This window comes from Notolepis coatsorum (assembly GCF_963971535.1).
Source record: "Notolepis coatsorum genome assembly, chromosome: 2".
In the NCBI taxonomy this organism is placed as follows: domain Eukaryota; kingdom Metazoa; phylum Chordata; class Actinopteri; order Aulopiformes; family Paralepididae; genus Notolepis; species Notolepis coatsorum.
Window position 1 is genome coordinate 136,010,377 of NC_140166.1, and position 23,020 is coordinate 136,033,396.

At 44.2% G+C, this 23,020-nt stretch overlaps 1 protein-coding gene across 1 annotated transcript in view; it reads right to left on the bottom strand.

Annotated features, from left to right (window-relative positions):
* Positions 1-2,577: 2,577 nt before the first annotated feature.
* The window catches only part of ptprub (protein tyrosine phosphatase receptor type Ub), a gene marked incomplete at its 5' end in the record, with an annotated part of 300,165 nt that continues 279,722 nt past the window's right edge, over positions 2,578-23,020 (bottom strand). The window contains 3 exons of the mRNA XM_084308315.1: positions 2,578-2,986; positions 3,695-3,830; positions 9,035-9,192. Of these exons, the coding sequence (XP_084164441.1) occupies positions 2,924-2,986; positions 3,695-3,830; positions 9,035-9,192 (357 nt within the window). The remainder of the gene's footprint in view (positions 2,987-3,694; positions 3,831-9,034; positions 9,193-23,020) is intronic.

Genomic DNA, 23,020 nt, shown 5'->3' on the forward strand with positions numbered 1-23,020 from the left:
TCACGGAGGAGGGGCTTCTGGGATGGATTATAGGGGAGACATCCACACTTAGGTTACAGTTCTGGCATAAACTCACAAAATGGCCATTTTACAGAACATTCAGCTTCATGGTTACTTTGTGGTTACTCACTGCACGTCTTTACTCTGGGCAAACATATAGTATTATTATTCACATAGTATTCACATAACAGAAATATACATCTATATATACACATTCCCTCCACCTTCTCCAACGAGTGTCCAGGCACTTCCTGTTGCGGTCCAGTAATAATAAGAGGACCACCCACTTTTACCATTAGCTACGCCGTCTCCTAACCGAGTTCGAAAACAAGCTGCACTATCCGTCAAAGTGCGAGACCCCCGGGATTAGGGTTGGGCATCGTTTGGATTTGAACGATTCCGATTCCGATTGTCCATTTTTTATTCCTGTTCTAAACGGTTCTCGGTTCCGATTCTTTGAGGTGCAGGTCGAAACAGGTCACAGCTTATTTCGCAGGAGAAAAAATTTATTTGAAAAATCCTTTATTTTGTTCATACTATTCACATTGTCAGTTGACTTGATACAGTTTAATTTGGTTGCTGTACTGTAACTAGGGTATTAATTAACAAAAAAAAAAAAAAAAAAAATGCAACCATCTTCTTAACGGTTCCGGAACCGGAAGTTGGGAACCGGTTCCTATTGGAACCGGTTCTCAGTGCCCAACCCTACCCGGGATATATAAGTACACTACTGGATTCTAGCTGCCATTTCTGTGTTGGTGGTGTTTCCAGGTCTGTCGCTCTGGGAGGTTTCTTGGGTGGCGTTGGGGGGGGGGGGGGTTGGGGCTCAGAACATCTGTTTCCATTGACACCATTATGACTTGATGACATCCCAGAACATCTGCGGAGTGTCGTGAGATATGCCAGCTTGTATCCTATATATTTTTTGACTGTGCCCGCGGGGGGACGGGGATAGACGTTACCTTGGCTGCTCTGAGACAAAATGGATTAAAAAAGTACTTTCTCAACTCTTTTAACGAGTTGAGATGAGACTAGATGTGCCGTCCTATACAGATGTGTTAAAGAACGACACCACCTGGGTTCAAATGGTTGATTAACGCACGTCGTGTTGTTTTTCAACACCCACATGTGTTTAGTTACCGACAACACCTTGTGTTATTTCAACATATATATATATATATCTTAAGAGTGTATAAGACCTCTTCTAAGTTAATTTCAAAGCTGACAGATCATTATGGTGTATTACACATACCGACATGCATGTTTTTCATAGATTTGGCCTTTGATTTGGCTCTCCACCTCACCGGCCTCCAGCTATTGGCCAGAATGTAGAAAATACGCGTGTCTTAGTCTTATGTATTTCAGCCTAGTCGCTGTAATACTGAACAGTAGGGGCTGTCGGGCAAAACCTTAAGATTGTTTCCCTAAATACATAGACACAAATAACCAATCCTTCACGCTCACTTAAAAATAACGTTATCTATCCCTCCTCAATTATACAGTATCTCTGGATAAAAGCACTGACCAAAGAGACCACAGAGTACCACTCTGCACGCTACTAATGCCCCCTTTCTTTAAAACGCTGGTCCCAAGGAACAACATTTAACATTCATGTCTACTTTGGCCCCCGAGCCTTCGTTGGAAAAACGAAAGGCTTATTAGAAAATCCAACTGCCTTAGCGTCCTCCTTCCACACAACCTAGAGCCACGTGGAGAGGCGGCGCTTTTGACCAGACGGGAGGAGTGTTACGTGTATTAGAAAGCACCTTTAAAAAAAGGTGTACTTTTCAAACCTGCAAAACCCACCACAGCTTTCCAGACACAGTAAAAACCAAAAGCGAGCAAACGCCGCCACTGACTTGAGGACACTACTCCCCTAACTCGGCGATACTCGAGTCTCCACAGCTTCCGATAGCTTCCCCCAAGCGAGTATAAAATACAAACGTTTAACTTTGGAAACGAGAAACACCATCCGACGCTGCACATATTATGTGGATATGATGCACATTATCAACATGAACAAAGTGAAGGACAGGACTCAAGGTCAAGTCCGCCAGGTGGGGAGGAGGGTTAACGGCACGGGCGTCTCCCACCGGTGCCGGGCCTTCCTTCCGTTAAACCTCCACGCCACAGCACTCACGGAAGCCTGTCACATACATTATGGCAAAAAAATGTAAATACATCACGTCGCACTACTGTACATGTTCTTCATGGATATCGATGCCGACTGGAACGGGGTCTATGCTAACAATGTGTGTAAATGTCACTGATACCGGTTGGCGTTTTGGTATGAGAGGGGGGGGGGGGGGGGGGGGTGCTTGTGTCGCGTTGAATCGGTCCCTACTAGCATCAGGGGGACAGAATAAGGCAGTTTATGGTAGAGATGACGTGCCTGAAAACACACAGTGAACTGCTTGTTGTGGCTCTTTTGAAAAGAGAAGGAAAAATGTTTAATTTTCTTTTTAGTTTAGCGTCGCCGCTGCAGGTCCGGGCCCCCCTCCTCCTCCTCCTCCTCCTCCTCCTCCTCCTCCTCCTCCTCCTCGTTCGAAACGAACGAACCCCCATGGTCCGCGGTAATCCCATAATACTCCTCCGTTGCCACGGAAACACTTTGAGCACAAAAAGAGCCTCGGTCCGGGGGCAAAGAGGACCGGTGATAAAGCACAAAAAATATCAAAAAAGAGATAAACATCACCAACAGCAAGGAGGAAACCACAGCTGTACATTAAAGGTTGAATCTTGCCAACTTTATTTTTCTTTTTTCCTTATTTTTTTCTTCTTCTTTTTTTCTCTCTTGTTTTTCCCCCCAAAATCCGAGTCCACAGATCCAGACGTACGAGGAGGCGTTGAGGGATCGGCAGAGGTCGTCGTCGAAGGGAACCGTTGACCCCTACCAGACGCTTCAGCCACAGTCAACATTTTGCTATCTCCCCTCGAAGCATTCCAGGTACTCCAGGACCAGGTCGTAGCAAAACCGGTACTGGTCCTGAGGAGGCAAAAAGAAAATAAATATTATATACATACATTACAAAGATAAATCATAGTGATCATATGAATATCCGTGAGATTCTCTGATGAAAACTGCGTATTTACGACAAACGACAAGGATCAACTCTTGTGATTGTGATCAAAGGCTACCTTCGCACTGCAGGCAAAATCTGATCTATTTTTTTTCGCTCATATGTGACTCAGATCTGTGTTTTTCATGACGGTGTGAACAGCACAAATCACATGGAATCTGATATTTTCAATGCTGATTTGGCCCACTTTCATACAGGTCCTAAATCAGATACAGGTCTGATTTCTTGCAATGCGACCTCGGTCTGAACAGTCATACAACTTTCACATCAACTCTCGATTCAGAATTTCTTCTTTATTTTTTCATTTTGCACATGCAGGTCAGTTCAGGAGCACACTGGAATCTGATATTGGGCCACAATAAAAAACAACAATAATAATAATAATAATAATAATAATAATAATAATAATAATAATAATAATAATAATAATAATAATAATAATAATAATAATAATAATAATAATAATAATAATAATAATAATAATAATAATAATAATAATAATAATAATAATGTGAACAGCCAAACTAAAATAAATCTGATCTAAAACAAGAATTGAGCGCTGCTACGGCTTGCAGTGTGAACATAGCCGAAGAGATTCTCCCGACCCGTCTTACCAGCGACTCCACCATGTTGGGCTTGGAGTTGCGTAGCGTCTTGACGGCGTAGAAGATGTCCACCATGTTCTGGTACTGGATCATCTCCAGCAGGATGGTGCAGGCACAGAAGGTCCCACAACGCCCACCGCCATTCCTGAAGGAAACAGGGACGTTAAACTTCCACTGTGGCACTGTGGTGGTGTAGTGGTTGAAACCTCCTCTCCATCCCACGCACTGGGCTGTCGACCATGGGGCACCGTGCTTTTTCAAGACTGGGGCCGCGTCTGTGGAACCAGCTACCGAGGTCCATCAAGGCCTCAGTCTCCCTCGCTGCCTTCAAGGCCAGCAGCCTTTAAACCCATTTGTTTTGCTCTGCCTTCAAATAGGGCCTGTTTTTTAATCTACTCCTATGTTTTGTTTATTTTATTTTATTCATTTTAATTGCTTTTATGTTTTAAACCTTTTTATTCTTATCTTTTAATGTGTATTCATTTGAAAGTTTTCTTGTTTTAAACCTTTTTATTAAATTTTTTTTATTTTGTTTTCCTTCTGCTGTGATGCACCTTGAGAGCTCACCGAGTTTTTAAAGTGTGCTATATAAATTAAATCTATTATTATTATTATTATTATTAACACTGTCGCCTCACAGCAAGAAGGTCCTGGGTTCGATTCCCGCTTGGGGACCAGGTTGCCGGGTTGCCAGGTACCCAGGTGGGGTATCTCCCGGGCCTTTCTGTGTGGAGTTAGCATGTTCTTCCCCCGGTGCTCGCGAGGCAAAAAAAGAGATAAACCCAATGGAAAAACACACAGAACAGATCCCTAGCGCTGTGGCGTCTCTGACGAAGACGGACAGAAGCACTTGGACGGGGTCCCCGGGGGCACGCCCCCCCCCCACGCCACAGCGCCCGGCTACCCTTGCGGGGGGGAAGGACGACGGGATGGGTCAAGTGCAGAGAGGACATTTCAACAGCGATCATGTGTATGTGTCTCGCATGTGTCACCCATCTCGCATGTGTATGTTCGCTGCATGAGGATGTAGCAAATGTGTGCCACAAATAAAGACTTCTTCAAAGTCCAGTTTCATTATCCAGAAATACATGCGGGCCGGTGAGGTTTGTTAAGGTCTGGATAACTGAAAGCTATCTGAAATCAATTAATACCGTATACGTACGGTGGAGTGTGTACGCTTTTGTTATGGCTTCATTGATTTCACATTTTTCAAAAATGGATAAAGCGATGAGGATAGCCAGGCTTTTCTGTAAATTACCCCGTCCCCATAGTGCACGTGGTTAGGAACGACTAGCAGGAATGATGGATATTTTAAGCTCCGCTGAGCGCGTGTAATACGATAATGTCACAGCCCGAGACTTCCCACTTGTGTACAAAAAAAAGAGGAAAAAAACAGACAGACACTCGATACAGTCCCTACACACGTGCACATCTTGATACAGTAATGGTCACGTGGAGGGAACGCTGCGAGCAGGAGAGTATAGAGAAACAGGCTCTGTGTTGTTGTGTGAGGCATTTCCCCAGATGCACTGTACTGGTTATCATAAGCGAAAGGCAATACCAATAAACAACTGGATAAACAAGCGACATCCTCCCTCCTGGGGGGGGGGCCCAGCCCCCAGGGGGGGGGGGGGGGGGGGGGCACGGAGAGCTCCAGCAGCCAATACCGGGGCAATATTAAGGTAATCAATCGTCGTCAATGCCTTTGGCACTCTGGGATTTACTGTTCGCGAGAGCCGACGCGTTCTGTATATTAAGCCATAATTGATTCCACCTCCATAATCTCTTTCCCGGTTGTCGTGGGTAAAGCTCTGTGACAGCCAGCGCTGAGCGATGTGCTCTGGGATGGTGGCGTGGTCGGGGGGGGTGATGACAAAAGTGCTTGCTTTCAAAATAACGTTTATTTAACCCATTGAAACCGGGAAACACATTTGTGTGTATATGCAGGCTATATAATGCATTATTAGCAGGCGTTTCAGGTCTAAATGTATAAATAAATATAGCAATAGTGTGAATTTTTTTTTTAAATACAGAAAAGGATCACTAACGTGCTATCTGTTGCAGCTGCACTGTTTTCCCAAAAAAAAATAACTAGTGTGACCATTTCTCAAAAATCAAAGGATCACCAAGTTACCATTTCTCAAAAAATATAAATAAATAGAGAAAATAAGCACTTGTGGACATTTCTAGCTCAGTGCGAGGTCTGCTGCTGCTGCTGGCTAATGATACGGTCAATACATGGGGAGATCGACGACAAGGCAACACGCATGTCATCCTCAAGGCTCAACTTGGCCCTATATTTTGTTTTCAGAGCTGTCATGGATGAAAAGCCAGCTTCACACAAATATGTGGTGCTGAATGGTATCAACACCTTAAGTGCTGCATGAATGAATGAATGAATGAATGAAAACTTCATTTAACAGATTGCAGAATGGGTACAATACAGTACGGCTCAATACACACAATTGTTAAGGGGATGCAGACCAGAGAAAGACGTTTGTCTTGTTTACATCAGGGTCCCCCATTCGTGAGTTACTTGGTACTCAGCACCACACTCTGACCAAAATGTTTCCAGGGGCACTTCACCGAAACGAGCTCTCCAGGTGGCATCAGATGATATATTCATTCATTCATTCACATTTTGTATCATAATAATCATAACACAGCGGCTGATACACTCACGTGTTCTGCACTTGGTGAGTAGACCATCGCCGTTGGAAGCGTGTAATTAGCACTTTTCAGAAGCTGTGTGGTCCGGTCGCAAACTTTCCATAATGTGTCTCGATAAATCCATTCGATTAGATCCAGCACTGAATGCATTTAGTGATTATTATCAATTTTCAATGACGACGATTGCCGATAGCCGCTTGGCATTTCCTTGATAACGGACATAGGACCCGTGATGTCACACGAATGCGACTGCTCTGGAAATGGTAAAAGTAATGACGCCTCCCGCGGACGTTAAGTTGGTGAAGTTATTATTATAAGTCAAGAGCAAGACATTTTGATCGATTTCTTTTTTAGTTCATGTTATTAGATTAGGCAATTATTGTATACACATGAAGCACTAGATAGACTATTTGTTTAGTTAAATAGTTGTCATTCTATATTTTTAAAGAAACATTCCCAGGCATCTCGCGGCACCCCTGGCAGCTCTCCGCGGCACCCCTGTTGAGAACCGCTGTCTTAGAGCATGGCGATAGAACGCCAGGTAGTTTGCAGGCTGTTCGACGCGGAAATGGGCAAACACGCTATTGGGCGCAATCAGAGCGCCAAACGGGAACGCGGAAGGACAAGCCAGTTGCCGAAAGGATACACGCGAGAGGGAGTGTAAAGTGACTGCTTCCTCTGGTGGAGGTGAGCGGGAGTGTAAAGTGACTGCTGCCTCTGGTGGAGGTGAGAGGGAGTGTAAAGTGACTGCTGCCTCTGGTGGAGGTGAGCGGGAGTGTAAAGTGACTGCTGCCTCTGGTGGAGGTGAGAGGGAGTGTAAAGTGACTGCTGCCTCTGGTGGAGGTGAGAGGGAGTGTAAAGTGACTGCTGCCTCTGGTGGAGGTGAGAGGGAGTGTAAAGTGACTGCTGCCTCTGGTGGAGGTGAGAGGGAGTGTAAAGTGACTGCTGCCTCTGGTGGAGGTGAGAGGGAGTGTAAAGTGACTGCTGCCTCTGGTGGAGGTGAGAGGGAGTGTAAAGTGACTGCTGCCTCTGGTGGAGATGAGAGGGAGTGTAAAGTGACTGCTGCCTCTGGTGGAGATGAGAGGGAGTGTAAAGTGACTGCTGCCTCTGGTGGAGGTGAGAGGGAGTGTAAAGTGACTGCTGCCTCTGGTGGAGATGAGAGGGAGTGTAAAGTGACTGCTGCCTCTGGTGGAGGTGAGAGAGAGTGTAAAGTGACTGCTGCCTCTGGTGGAGGTGAGAGGGAGTGTAAAGTGACTGCTGCCTCTGGTGGAGGTGAGAGGGAGTGTAAAGTGACTGCTGCCTCTGGTGGAGGTGAGAGGGAGTGTAAAGTGACTGCTGCCTCTGGTGGAGGTGAGAGGGAGTGTAAAGTGACTGCTGCCTCTGGTGGAGGTGAGAGGGAGTGTAAAGTGACTGCTTCCTCTGGTGGAGGTGAGAGGGAGTGTAAAGTGACTGCTGCCTCTGGTGGAGGTGAGAGGGAGTGTAAAGTGACTGCTTCCTTGTCTCATTGTCTGTAAATGTTATCCCTGAACGACAGTGTCGAGGATATTATGGATTTACCCCCCGAACGCCACTGCTGGACATTTGTGGTGCACATTTATGACCCCCTAGAGGATGAACCCTATTGATTTTGGTGACCCCATGGCCTTTCCTCTAGCGCCACCATCAGGCCAAACATTCAACATTCTCTCAATACTCTCCGTATCCAATTTCCACCAAACCTGACAAATATATTTGCCATATTTACTATAGACAGGCCTGTGAAGTTCTGAGTCATCTGGCCTCATGGTGGCGCTATTCTCAACACTTCAAATTAGGGGGTATGATCAGAAAAGGTGGACTGAGAATTGGGTCTATTGGGGGGGGGGGGGGGGGCCTATACCCGCTCTTACATTTTTTCACCCATACAAAAACAGAAACATAAGTACATACATAAACAAAAGAGTGAGTACCAGTATAGATGTTACTGATCCTGGACTAGTAAACCTATCCATCCATCCATAGTATACATCCAATATCCATACCTATCTGTCCCCACATCTTATTTTAATTATTGTACTTATTTTTTACGCCCCACTATCCGCTGGGTGCATACTATAACATTTATCATGTTTTGTAACAGATTACAGAAATCCAAGAAGCCTATTGGAACGTGAGGTTCTGATATGATTTGATAATTATATCTGCATTATTTTATCCCACTTTATGCTTTGCTCTCGCTGCTTGTTTTACTCCAGATTGTATGTCTTAAATGTTACTTGTCCTTTTGGACAAGTTACGTTTTTGTAGGTTTTTATTGATTTTTGCTACCGGGCAGTCCGGTAGAGAGAGAGAGAGAGAGAGAGGAGGAATGGGAGATAGACCGGGGAAGACATTCGGCAAAGATCACCGGGTCCGGGAGTCGAACCCGGGTGGGCCGCGTTGCACCGTAGTGCTGTATGCGGTGCGCCCTATGTCTTATTTCTTACTGATGTAAAGCACTTTGAACCGCGATACCCTATATGAAAGGTGCTATACAAATCAAGTTATTATCATTATATCAAATAAAAAATAGGTTGATGAATAAATAAAAGTAAAACAATTATAATATATATATAATTGTTTTTAGTTCAGTTGCCTTTTCGAGGTTAACGGTTTGAAAATGTTAAAGTACAGCGGGGGGGCGGACGGCTGGATACTCACAGGCAGTGCACCACGGTGCGTCCCTCCCCACACTCCCTCTGCCACTTGTGCACGTGGGCCAGCAGGCTGAGGAAGGCCTTCTTGGAGTCGGGGACATCACGGTACGCCGACCAGCGGAGGAACTGGAACTGACACACCACCAGCTGGCCCTCCTGCGGCTTCAGGACGAGACAACAGTTGAACATTTGGTTTGGCTAATAACACTGTTTCACACATTTACTTTATGTTCATTAATGTGTGCTGTCCCTGTTCAAATAGAGTTTAAACTGAAACTGAAACACAGGACAGTAAGCACAGGACAGGAACACAGGCTCTCTCTCTCTATGTCTGTCTGTCTGTCTGTCTGTCTGTCTGTCTGTCTGTCTGTCTGTCTGTCTGTCTGTCTGTCTGTCTGTCTGTCTGTCTGTCTGTCTGTCTGTCTGTCTGTCTGTCTGTCTGTCTCTCTATGTCTGTCTGTCTGTCTGTCTGTCTGTCTGTCTGTCTGTCTGTCTGTCTGTCTGTCTGTCTGTCTGTCTGTCTGTCTGTCTGGCTGTCTGTCTGTCTGTCTGTCTGTCTGTCTGGCTGTCTGTCTGTCTGTCTCTCTATGTCTGTCTGTCTGTCTGTCTGTCTGTCTGTCTGTCTGTCTGTCTGTCTGTCTGTCTGTCTGTCTGTCTGTCTGTCTGTCTGTCTCTCAGTCTGTCTGTCTGTTTGTGTGTCTGTCTGTCTGTCTGTCTGTCTGTCTGTCTGTTTGTGTGTCTGTCTGTCTGTCTGTCTGTCTGTCTGTCTGTGTGTTTGTGTGGCACATGTAACAGTATGCCTTCATCACTGGATAAATAGGTTTCCGTGCACAGATCACACTAGATTGATCAATCACAACTACGCATTTCCTGGCAGAAAATTAGAGTTAAAGGTGCTATAGATAACTTTCTTACGTAGACTAATCATAAAAAAGTACACATCCACAGAGCTTTTAGAAAGGTGTGGAATAAAGGTATTGCTCCCCCCCCCCCCCCAAAATAAAATGATTGATGATTGAAAATGATTATTTAATTAATAATAAAAAAATAAATGTGCAGGTCCAAAATGAATAATGCTGTTTGGATAAACAACACGCCGGTGCGCTAGTGCGACGTCTAGCGGCTGAATGTTGTCTATAGCAGGGGTTCCCAAACTTTTCAGGCCGGGACCCAGAAAATAAGGCGTCCGCGACCCAATGCACATCGTCAGGCTTTTTTTTTTTTTTTTTTTGCCAGGCGACCGATTTTTTAAGCCAAATATCACTTCAATCCTATTAAGTTAGTTCAAGTTAGTTATTCATTTATATGTGCTATTTATGAGAGGGCTAACTTGTTGCAAAATAATAATGATAATAATAATAGCCTCATTAAAATACTATTGTTGCTTCGGTTGTTTTCAGCGTTTTATGTGCATAATCTGTTATTTAGTTTGAAATGTTCGTTGAAATAAGTAGATTTTTCGTTTTTGTTTATTTATTAAGTTAATATAAAACCATATAGTCACATTTTAGAATAGAATTTTAGAATACAACTAGAAACACTGTCCTGGCCTGCTTCTAAGTTCAGTGGCCTGACAATTTTTTTCTTTTTTTTTTCTTTTTATAAATCATCTCGCGGCCCACCCGTGGCTGCTCACGGCCCACCTTTGGGTCGCGACCCCGACTTTGGGAACCACTGCGCTAGTGCGACGTCTAGCGGCTGAATGTTGTCTATAGCACCTTTAATCAGAGCAGCATATGACCTTTAGACATCAGTGGAGGGAGGTTTGAACGCTCCCAAGCATTGGAATACACAAACGTCATGTAGAATGCATACTTTTTTACTTTAGATACTTCTCTTAAGCCCGATGGGGTCGGTACCGGTCCCAAAATGACATCACGCCATAAATCAATCTGTCTAGACTGTATGACATAATGTTGCGTTTTTTCCCCCCAAATGTATCCAAGAGTAAACATCCTAACCATGTCACAACAGCAGTCATAGTGTATATTTTCAGCAATACGTTTGTTTACCAATAGGTTAAAGTGTTATTAGTGAGATTTTAGTTTTTGAAATGTGATAATATTTTCGCGGAAATCCGCCATTTTGAATTAGCGGCCGTCGCCGAATGATGATGCTGATTTGTAGTCATATGAGCACAGGGCATCCAGAGCTCTCAATGAGCGTTGACATTTCTAAAAACGACAGTACCCAGCGAATTCTAGCTTCCTGCAAGCAAATTACTTGTGTATGAATTTTCTTTATTGACTCTTATACAACGGCATGCAAATTTATCGATTCTGATTGGCTGAAACAGTCCATTTACACGTCTTTATTGGCAACAATCCACGGTCCTGGGCTCAGGACCCGCCCACAACCGAATCACATAATCACTCCGCCGGCTCACTCCGGGAGAATGTTGATAGCGCCAGAATGTTGATAGCGCCATAACGACTAAATATGAAGCGATTCTGTCAAGGGGAATGTGTTAGTCCTTTAAACAATGTTGGATGATGTAATTGATGGGTCTTGAGTCAATCTAGAACAAAAGAAAAATCGCGGATTGATTGATTGATTAATTGATTGATTTAAATGTCTACTTCCTTCCCACTGACTGCAGCGTTCACTCTCACACTGTCCGACGTTGGCGTACCCACAAACACACACACACACACTCCTGTCTGCAACAGCGGGGGAGTCAGACTGAGAGAGAAGCAGCGCTGTTTTAAGTGAGCATGGTCTATTGAATTGATTGATTGGTTGATTGCTAATTTTATTACTGTACCCCTGGTTTCCAACTGGTTAAGTTTAGGCTAAAAGAAATAAATAAAAAAATAGGGCGAAGAAAACGTTTTTTTTCCTATAGGGCAAAGAAAACGTTTTAATTTGTTTTACCTACTTTATATAGAAGCATCTAAGAATGAAGTTCTATGGAAAGTAGGTCTGCATTCCCTTAACAATTGTGTGTATTGAGCCGTACTGTATTGTACCCATTCTGCATCTGGTAATAAAAATTTCAATCAATCATTCCAATAATACACAGTTGGATGTGTTAGTTGGTTGGATGCACTTCAAGCTGCTTCCACATGAGGCAACTTCTCTCAATCATTCCAATAATACACAGTTGGATGTGTTAGTTTGGTTGGATGCACTTCAAGCTGCTTCCACATGGAGGCAAATTGTCTTTTTCGTAGTTGTGGGAACTACTTTTTCTGGCGGATGGTTTTTTCAATAAATCTTCGATTAATGTGTGTTTATTGTATAGAAATAAGGTTGGATGAATCTGGCAGTTGTATAAAAGCTTTACACCACTTGCAGTCGTGATTTGTGAACAATAAACCATGCCTAGGGGGGTCTAACAACCACCCCTAGGCATGGTTTATTGTTCACAAACCACTCCTGCGCGTGATGTAATGCTTAATTATTTCTCGGGATACTCTATCACAAAACTGAATGTTATTGGCATAGATTGGAGCGCAGTTAGTGTGTCTACCTTCTGTGAACATTTTGCAACCATCTGTGTTGAAATCCGATCCAAAATGGCGGAGCCATATTCATACTATGAATCGAACTGTACATACATTCTTCATACTCGATGCACGCCTGGTGATACTAAATCCAAATTGAACTCTGCCATTTGAAAGAGGAGATTTGGCCCAATCCATAGATGTGCGAGTTGGCTATAATAAGGTCATTTATAGGCCTCATATTCTATATTCTATAATAATATTTCAAATTGCATGTGTCCGGATGGCAGAATTCAGTGCTGTATCTATAAAACCTTCTGTTTAATCATCTTCCCTTTATTCTTTTCCTTAGATTGTACACGTGATCTCAAGAAGGTACTGAACAAGGTCAGTGGCAGTTTTTCATGCCTGTCATTTTTAGCATGGTGTTATTCACTGTCAAAGATGCAAAGAAAGGGGCGCCCAAGTGGCGAACCATGTAACGCGCTGCGTCGCGGCACGACCGACCCGGGTTTGATTCCCGGACCCGGCGTCACCCTCCGAATGTCTTCCCCCGCTCTGTCTCCCGTTCTTCCTCTCTCTCTCTCTCTCTCTCTACTAGACTGCCCAGTAGTAAAAAGCGATAAACGCTAAAAAATTAATCTTTAAAAAAAAAGATGCAAAGAAAAATCATAATTCATATTCTCCTTTGTTTCATCACAATTTAAGCACGCTTAGTAATAGACACAATATTTCTGACACTGGGAATACATTCCATGAGATCCATAGAACATGCAAATGGACCTTGTAGAAGTGGAGCAATCTTCCATTTACTTAGGTATGCATTTTAGGCGGAAGAGGTTAAGTACATTCAATTGCAAATACTTCTCTACTTTTACCTAAGTAGAATTTGAATGGAGGACTTTTACTTTGACCAGAGTACTAATTTATCTGGGTATTTCTACTTTTTACCACTGGTGTTTCTGCATGCTCCGGCTCCGTCGGTATTCCGGCACGTGCCAGTAAAATACAGGCAGGGGTGTAAAAAGTACCCAGAAATTATACTTAAGTGAAAGTATGGGTACTGTCTCAAAATCTTACTCAAGTAAAAGTCAGAGTATCTGGCTAAAAACACACTTGAGTAAAAGTCTAAAAAGTTTCTACTTTTAAATGTACTGTCTATTCTTCTGATAGCAGGTGTTTAATCAAAGATCCCCGCTTTCTAGTCTTGCACAAGCACCAATCAGCATGGGTATGGGCGGGTTCATTTTCCATTGATGGGGATTTGATTGGCTGTTTTTAAATAAAGCGCGGCCGCAGGATTAATAAGTTAATAACGTTAACATTAGTTCAGCCAAAGAAACATATATACTAATTTAAATCGTTGGACCTGCGAGATCTGTACTTTGTAGGTCTGCATTTAAAATGTAAGGAGTAAAAAAATATGTTTTTTTTTCTTCTTTCTGAAATGAGTAAAAGTATACAAACCTAATAGTACTCCAGTAAAGTACAAATCCCCCAAAAAACGGTACTTAAAAGTATTGTAACGAAGTACAATTACTCAAGTACTTTACACCTCTGAACACCGGCATACTGTATGTAACGCCTGCTCTCCAGGCTGTGGGGGGGGGGGGGGGGGGGGGGGGTGGACTCCACTGTGCTCAGTCAGCAGAGAGTGGGTCCTGAGATGTATCGGGCCTGCTGGCTGCGTACGGCAGTGGTTCCCAAAGTCGGGGCCACTGAACTTAGAAGCAGGCCAGGACAGTGTTTCTAGTTGTATTCTAAAATTATATTCTATAGTATTCTAAAATGTGACTATATGGTTTTATATTAACTTAATAAATAAACAAAAACGAAAAATCTACTTATTTCAACGAACATTTCACATAAAACGCTGAAAACAACCGAAGCAACAATAGTATTTTAATGAGGCTATTATTATTATCATTATTATTTTGCAACAAGTTAGCCCTCTCATAAATAGCACATATAAATTAATAACTAACTTGAACTAACTTAATAAGATTGAAGTGATATTTGGCTACCTGGCAAAAAAAATTAAATAAAAACCTGACGATGTGCATTGGGCCGCGGCTCTCTGACGCCTTATTTTCTGGGTCCCGGCCTGAAAAGTTTGGGAACCCCTGGCGTACGGGACCTGAACTGTGTGAGAGAGAGAGAGAGAGAGAGAGGGAAGGGTTCCCCCCTCTGTGTTCATAGTGGCGCCCCGCGGAGAGAGAACCTAGCTTAACACTTAAGGGGCGGCGGAGGAGGGCCACCGTAAGTCATGCAAATTGGGTTGGCAGAGGCAACAACAACGAGACTCCGCATCGGGGGGGTCGTCGTCCCGATGCAGGTGGGATTTTACACTGTGCACTTTTTCTTTTTTTGGGTACTAGACTAATTCCGCTCCTCGTACATTATGCTTACAGGGGCACTTCCTATTCCCTCAGACTCCTTGCCCTTGTATATCTTTGTCACACACTCGTAAACAAGGGCGCCCGGGAGCGCAGAGGTGGAGAATGAGAGAGAGAGAGAGAGAGAGAGAGAGAGAGAGAGAGAGAGAGAGAGAGAGAGAGAGAGAGAGAGAGAGAGAGAGAGAGAGAGAGAGAGAGAGAGAGAGAGAGAGAGAGAGAGAGATATAGGGGGGAGAGAGGAAAACAGAACGAGAGAGAGAGAGAGAAAGTGAGAGAGAAAGATGGTGAGAGAGTGGGATAGAGAGAGAGAAAGTGAGAGAGAAATATGGTGAGAGAGTGGGATAGAGAGAGAGAAAGAGAGTAAAACAGAGACAGTGGAGAGAGAGAGAGAGAGAAAGTGAGAGTGACTATTTATTTAGCCTATTTTACACCGGACTCCTTACCATAACTGCATGTACTGTGTGTGCGAAACGCAAACGTTCAAATTATTCTCCGCCCTGGGTGTGTTGATTAATATAGACTAACCATGTTCTTTACACATCGATGTTGATTAACGTAGACTAACCATGTTCTTTACATATCAATGTTGATTAACGTAGACTAACCATGTTCTTTACACAACGATGTTGATTAACGTAGACTAACCATGTTCTTTACACAACGATGTTTATTAACGTAGACTAACCATGTTCTTTACACATCGATGTTGATTAACGTAGACTAACCATGTTCTTTACACTACGATGTTGATTAACGTAGACTAACCATGTTCTTTACACTACGATGTTGATTAACATAGACTAACCATGTTCTTTACACAACGATGTTGATTAACGTAGACTAACCATGTTATTTACACATCGATGTTGATTAACGTAGACTAACCATGTTCTTTACACTACGATGTTGATTAACGTAGACTAACCATGTTCTTTACACAACGATGTTGATTAACGTAGACTAACCATGTTCTTTACACAACAAAGTTTATTAACGTAAACTAACCATGTTCTTTACACAACGATGTTGATTAACATAAACTAACCATGTTCTTTACACAACAAAGTTTATTAACGTAAACTAACCATGTTCTTTACACATCAATGTTTATTAACGTAGACTAACCATGTTCTTTACACAAGGATGTTTATTAACGTAGACTAACCATGTTCTTTACACATCGATGTTTATTAACGTAGACTAACCATGTTCTTAACACAACAATGTTTATTAACGTAGACTAACCATGTTCTTTACACAACGATGTTGATTAACGTAGACTAACCATGTTCTTTACACAACGAAGTTTATTAACGTAAACTAACCATGTTCTTTACACAACGATGTTGATTAACATAAACTAACCATGTTCTTTACACAACAAAGTTTATTAACGTAAACTAACCATGTTCTTTACACATCAATGTTTATTAACGTAGACTAACCATGTTCTTTACACAAGGATGTTTATTAACGTAGACTAACCATGTTCTTTACACATCGATGTTTATTAACGTAGACTAACCATGTTCTTAACACAACAATGTTTATTAACGTAGACTAACCATGTTCTTTACACAACAAAGTTTATTAACGTAAACTAACCATGTTCTTTACACAACAATGTTTATTAACGTAGACTAACCATGTTCTTTACACAACAATGTTTATTAACGTAGACTAACCATGTTCTTTACACAACAATGTTTATTAACGTAGACTAACCATGTTCTTTACACAAGGGTGTTTATTAACGTAGACTAACCATGTTCTTTACACAAGGATGTTTATTAACGTAGACTAACCATGTTCTTTACACATCGATGTTTATTAACGTAGACTAACCATGTTCTTTACACAACAAAGTTTATTAACGTAGACTATACCATGTTCTTTACACATCGATGTTTATTAACGTAGACTAACCATGTTCTTAACCATGACTGGAGTGAGTGGAGAGGAGAGCTGAGTGGAGAGGAGAGAGCTGAGTGGAGAGGAGAGAGCTGAGTGGAGAGGAGAGGAGAGGAGAGGAGAGGAGAGGAGAGGAGAGGAGAGGAGAGGAGAGGAGAGGAGAGGAGAGGAGAGGAGAGGAGAGGAGAGGAGAGGAGAGGAGAGAGAGGAGAGGAGAGGAGAGGAGAGGAGAGAGCTGAGTGGGGCCAGAATACCCCAGTCAGTCAACCTCTTATTGTAGTTGAAATACTGATGAATCTCTGCAAATCTCTTAGTTACATCAATATTGTGCCGTCAGAACAGTCTCACACTTGTAGGTTAAGTATTTAAAGTTCGCTGTTGGCCGTTTTACCAGCCACTATCCTCCGGGGGGAAGGCCGAAGCGCGGTCCGGCTTGTCGTAATGCGTATTATAAGCTGATAAATAGAGTGTTCTACAAAAGTATTTAGTATGTTTGCCAAACAAGATGGTCTGGGCAGCTCGTATGATGACATTGGAACGATACAGAGAAGATTAGTAACTCTAGAATGATTAGGCAGAGCACATGTTAGGATTCCCACCCGCGGCGGACACCGTCAATTGTGTTCGTAGGGACGACTGACCAAGCCTGAGGTACCGCTGCCGGCAACTGAACCTGGGTCTCTGAGGTGGTAGGCGACCTCTACACCCTCCAGCCACACCTGCCCTGTTTGTCGGTTCATTGTTTCAAGTTTCAAGTTCAAGTTTCTTTATTAGTTGACATGCAAAGATAATACCTTCACATGGAATGCTTTTTCCTGTTATGCTCCTATGAGGATCATAGGACGCTTGGATCATACACATACAGCTCATTACAGTAATATTCCACAATTATTACATTTTAGATAGTAATAATGGTACAGAGCCTTGAGACAAACATATGCATATTCACCACCGCAAACAGACTGGCAGCCGTCATAGGCAGCGCCATTTACGGAAGGAGGGGGGAGTGGGTTGGGGTTGTTACAGGGCTGTAGGGGGGGGGGGGAGGTGGGGGGGGAGTGCACAAGCCAAGTCCTGGGTGGGGGAGGTCTCCCTCACACGAGGCAGCCGACAGTGCAGCGCCAATGCAGAGGAAGGGGGGGGGGGGGGACTAGGGATTGGGGTTGTGGGACGCCGCTCGCCACTCTTATCTCCCAGAGAGCCTTCGACTCCAGAGCTCTCGGTTCGACCTTGGTCCAAGAATTTGTTTTGGCTGACTGACTGGCACAATTTGTACAAGTTTGAGTTTGTCTTGATTCAACCTTGATGACTTGGACTCGGACTAGGGTAATTGGCACTCGACTCGGACTCAACCTCTTCTTTGGTGACTCGGACATGGACTCGGACTCGAACACTGGGGACTCGAGACTCGACTTGGACTCGAGATTTAGTGACTCGACTACAACACAGGTAGGTAGTGATATGGGCAAGGTCGATTATTTAGCGGAAGAGTGCATGATAGCAGAAGACAGAACCACCTGTTGTGACCATTAGGTTTATTCACGGCCATCCGCCTGTGCCTCTACCTGTCCCTCCTGCGTTTGGGTTCTCCAACTACAATTGCTACAACTGTTAAATATTCCATCCCACTGTATTGTTATTTGTATGTCTAAGTGTCTATACTATAGTGTATACTTACTGGCCTATTTTATCTTATAATTCTATTCTATTCTATCGTGCTTCTATTTCAATTGTGTTTATATTCCATTTGTATTTTATTCTACCGTAATTGTCTGTCCGTCGATGTCGCACCAAACGACCAAATCAAATTCTTTGTATGTGAAAACGACTCTGCAATAAAGACCTTTCTGATTTCTGATTCTACAAACCCTGACTGTGTTTCCGGACGGAGCTTAGTGGGGCAGGCGACACGGGAGGTGAAGATGCCAGTCAAGGGAAAGACGGGGTTTTTCGGAACACACGCGTCTGATAAACACACTGCTTTACACACTGCCAGTGGAGACGCGGCATGCATGATGCTGGATGCTGGGCCCGACAGTGATCCCAACCAGAACACACGGCAGCGAGCACATTATACAAATTACTCATGCACACCAAGAACACAATGCATAAATATTCACACAATGAGCACAATCGTACGCTCCCCTCACTATCGCTACCTCGCACACGTTCGGAGACGTCCCCTCTGCCCCCGCGAGTGCGCCTCTCTGACAGAGTCGTCACCGCCTCTCCCCCCTCCGGAGCCCATTTCACACACGAGTTCTGCCTAATTCGCTCAACATGTCAGATACTTCATTTGAATGTGGGAAATGTGGGTTTTATGAACGAATAAAAAAAATTGAGAAAGTGCACTTTTGGAACCTTTGGGAGACTATCGCACGCTCTGAAATATGGCACGCGTGGAGATCAAGGTCCCTTCTTAGTATGCCAACGGAGGCGTGCGGGAGAGAGAGAGAGAGAGAGAGAGAGAGAGAGAGAGAGAGAGAGAGAGACGATGCCTATCTAGGTAATGACAGGGGGAGATTGAAAAGCAGGGAGAGTGACCTTTATTACGCGCATGTCAATGCTCTCTCAGTACGGCACGCGTGTATACTATCATATCCGCCACTTATAGGCGGTTGTACGGAGATTTTCAGGTCCATTTGCATGTTATTGGTATCTAGGGACATCTATGGATCTCATGGAATGTATTCACCGTGTCAGAAATATTGTGTCTGTTACTAGACTTGAGTAAATTGTGATGAAACAAAGGAGAATATAAATTATGATTTTTCTTTGCATCTTTGACAGTGAATAACACCATGCTAAAAATTACCAGACATGAAAAACTTCAGCACCTTCTTCAAGTTCTCAAGTTCTTTAATAGTTGTCATACAGAAGTACAGAATACTTTCATACAAAATGCTTCTTACTGTTACGCTCCAGAGACTGTGCTAGACAAGATAGTATCAAATAACATAATAACATAATATAGCATGAATTTAGAAGAAGAAAATGAGGTCACAGTGTTCGGTATAGACATATGTACAATGTTCTGAGTTACCATATAATATACAATACACAATACTATGCAGTGTACTAATGTACAGTACTATCTAGTGCAAAGCAGAAATGGGATGAGGTACAATTTTAGGTACAATTTACAGTAAGGTGTACGAGTTGTAGTGCAATCCTTCATCCATAAATATAAAGTGTGGGGAGTGGGTGCTACAGTGTGTTTGTTTAAAGTGGGTGTGTGCTATAAGTGTGTGGAGTGGGTGCTACAGTGTGTTTGTTTAAAGTGAGTGTGTGCGTGTGGATGTGTGTGCTATGTGCGTTTGGTGGTTGTTGTTGTGTAGTGTTCATTCATTGTTCGTTTAGCAGCCTGATGGCCTGGGGATAGAAGCTTCTTCTGAGTCTTTCTGTGCTCGCCTTGAGACTCCTGTATCGCTTGCCTGACGGCAGCAGTTCAAAGAGGCAGTTGTTCGGGTGACTGGAGTCTTTAATGATTCTCTTAGCCTTGCCCTTGCAACGCTTGTAGTAAATGTTCTGGAGGGTGGGGAGCCCCCCTCCAATTGTGCGTTCGGCTGAACGTGTCACTCTTTGTAGTCTGCTTTGGTCTTGTGCAGTGCTATTCCCAAACCAGGAGGTGATGTTGCCGGTCAAGATGCTCTCTATTGTACATGAGTAGAAGTTCTTAAGGATCTTCTGGCTGACTTGGAACTTCCTTAGGCGCCTGAGGAAGTAGAGGCGTTGTCGTGCCTTCTTCACAACACTGTTAATGTGTGTGGTCCATGTCAAGTCCTCGGATATGTAGGCTCCGAGGTACTTAAAGCTGTTGACTCTCTCAACCGGTGCCCCGTCGATGCTGAGGGGGCTGTAGTCCTTGACCCCCGACCTCCTGAAGTCCACAATCATCTCCTTTGTTTTGCTGACGTTCAGGGAGAGGCTGTTTTCCTGGCACCATCCCGCCAGGACCTTGACCTCTTCCAGGTAGGCCCTCTCGTCGTTGGCAGAGATCAGGCCCACCACCACTGTGTCGTCAGCAAATTTGACGATTGTATTGCTACTCCGCTGAGCCACACAGTCGTGTGTGTACAGGGAGTAGAGGAGGGGACTCAGAACACAGCCCTGGGGGGCCCCTATGTTGAGGGTGATGGATGAGGAGGTGCAGTTGCCTGCTCTCACCACCTGGGGTCTGCCAGTCAGGAAGTCCAAGACCCACTGGCAGAGGTCATAGCCCAAGCCCAGGTCCCTGAGCTTGGCTATGAGTATGGAGGGGACTATGGTATTGAATGCCGAGCTGTAGTCGATGAATAGCATTCTCACATAGTTCCCCTGCCTCTTGTCCAGGTGTGATGCTGCTGTGTGCAGCACATGGGATATGGCGTCCTCCGTGGACCTGTTGGGGCGGTATGCAAATTGCAGGGGGTCCATGTTGATGGGGAGGGAGGAGCAGATGTAGCCCTTTACTAGCTTCTCGAAGCACTTCATGGCTATGGAGGTGAGAGCTACAGGGCGGTAGTCGTTGAGGCAAGCAGGCTTGGATTTTTTGGGTACAGGGATAATAGTGGACTTCTTCAGGCAGGTGGGGATGACAGCCTGTTCTAAGGACAGGTTAAATATGTCAGTGAATACTGGGGCCAGTTGGTCGGCACAGACTTTTAGGACGCGGCCGGGGATGCCGTCTGGACCTGCTGCCTTCCTGATATTCACTTTTTTAAAGGTCCGCCTCACCTCATGCTCTGTTACCCTGAACACTGCGCCTCCATCAGCAGCCGACCCCCCCCCCCCATTGCCGAGGCTTGTGAGCTGGTGTTGTTATTACCAGCATCAAACCTCGCATAGAAGGTATTGAGGTCATTTGCTAAGGAGATGTCACTGTTCAGTTTGAGGGAGGCGCCTTTGTAGTCTGTCATCGTTTTGAGCCCCTGCCACATAGCTCTAGAGTCAGCTTGTTCAAACTGGAGTTCAATTTTATCCCTGTAGCGTCGTTTGGCCTCTGACACAGTCCTCCTTACGTTGTATCGCGCCACCTTGTGGTCATTCATGTTGACTGCCTCTAGGCCGTCGTTGTATGCTTTGGTGCGCTCTCTCAGAGCTTCACGGACGGATTTGTCTACCCAGGGTTTTTGATTTGGGTAAACTTTCATTTTGGTAGTGGGGATTGTTTCTTTCACCCTAGTACAAACATAGTCCAGCACTGTCTCCGTGTAGGCATTAATGTTATCTGTGTCGCGGAACACATTCCAGTCTGTGTTGTGAAACACTGACCGGATCGTATCCTCTGACGTCACATCCCATTTCTGCACCTCTCGCGAGACTACGGGAGTACTTTTAATTCTCTGTCTGTACTTCGGTGTAAGAAAAATTGATGCGTGATCTGACTTACCGAAGCCACTATCAGAATGAGCCTTGTAGCCACCTTTAAATTGCGTGTAACAGTGATCTAGGATGTTACCGCCTCTGGTGTTGCAAGTCACATGCTGATAGAAGTCGGGCAATACCTTTCTCAGATTGGCGCTATTGAAATCTCCCAGAACTAAAATGGCGGCGTTAACATTCGCCTCTTGGATTCTATTTACCTCGTCGTGTAGTCTGGAGAGCGCAACCTTGTTGCTGGCTTCAGCTTGCGGTGGAATATACACTCCGACCAGGACGATCGCCGTTAACTCCCTCGGGAGGAAGAAAGGACGACACTTGATGGTTATATATTCCAGTTCTGGGGAGCAGTGGTTGGATAGTTCCTTCACGTTAGTTGGGTCACTCCAATTTTTGTTCAACATGAAGGCAATACCTCCTCCACGTTGTTTACCGGATTCTGCTGTTCTATCCTTGCGGTGAATGAAGAAATGATCGGCCGGTTGGATGGCGTGGTCTGGGACTTCTGGCGCCAGCCACGTCTCGATGAAGCAGAGAACGTTACAGTCCCTAACGTCTCTCTGGAATTGAATCCTTGCTCGGATGTCGTCTAGTTTATTGTCTATTGATTGTACATTGGCTAGCAATATACTGGGTAGTGGTGTCCTGTGCCGCCTGGTTCTCAGCCTGTTACGGACTCCAGCTCTCTTTCCTCGCCGTCTGGGTCCTTTGTCCCTGGGGGCGAGATCCGGTCCTGATGTCCTCAAGATCTCAACGGGCCATTGTTGCGGTTCAGAGAGCTGATCCAGAGAGTAATCCAGTCGGTAAGTTTCCCGTAATCCAATGTCTATAAGTGACTGACGGTCATACACATTAAATGCACCTACTGTTGGTACA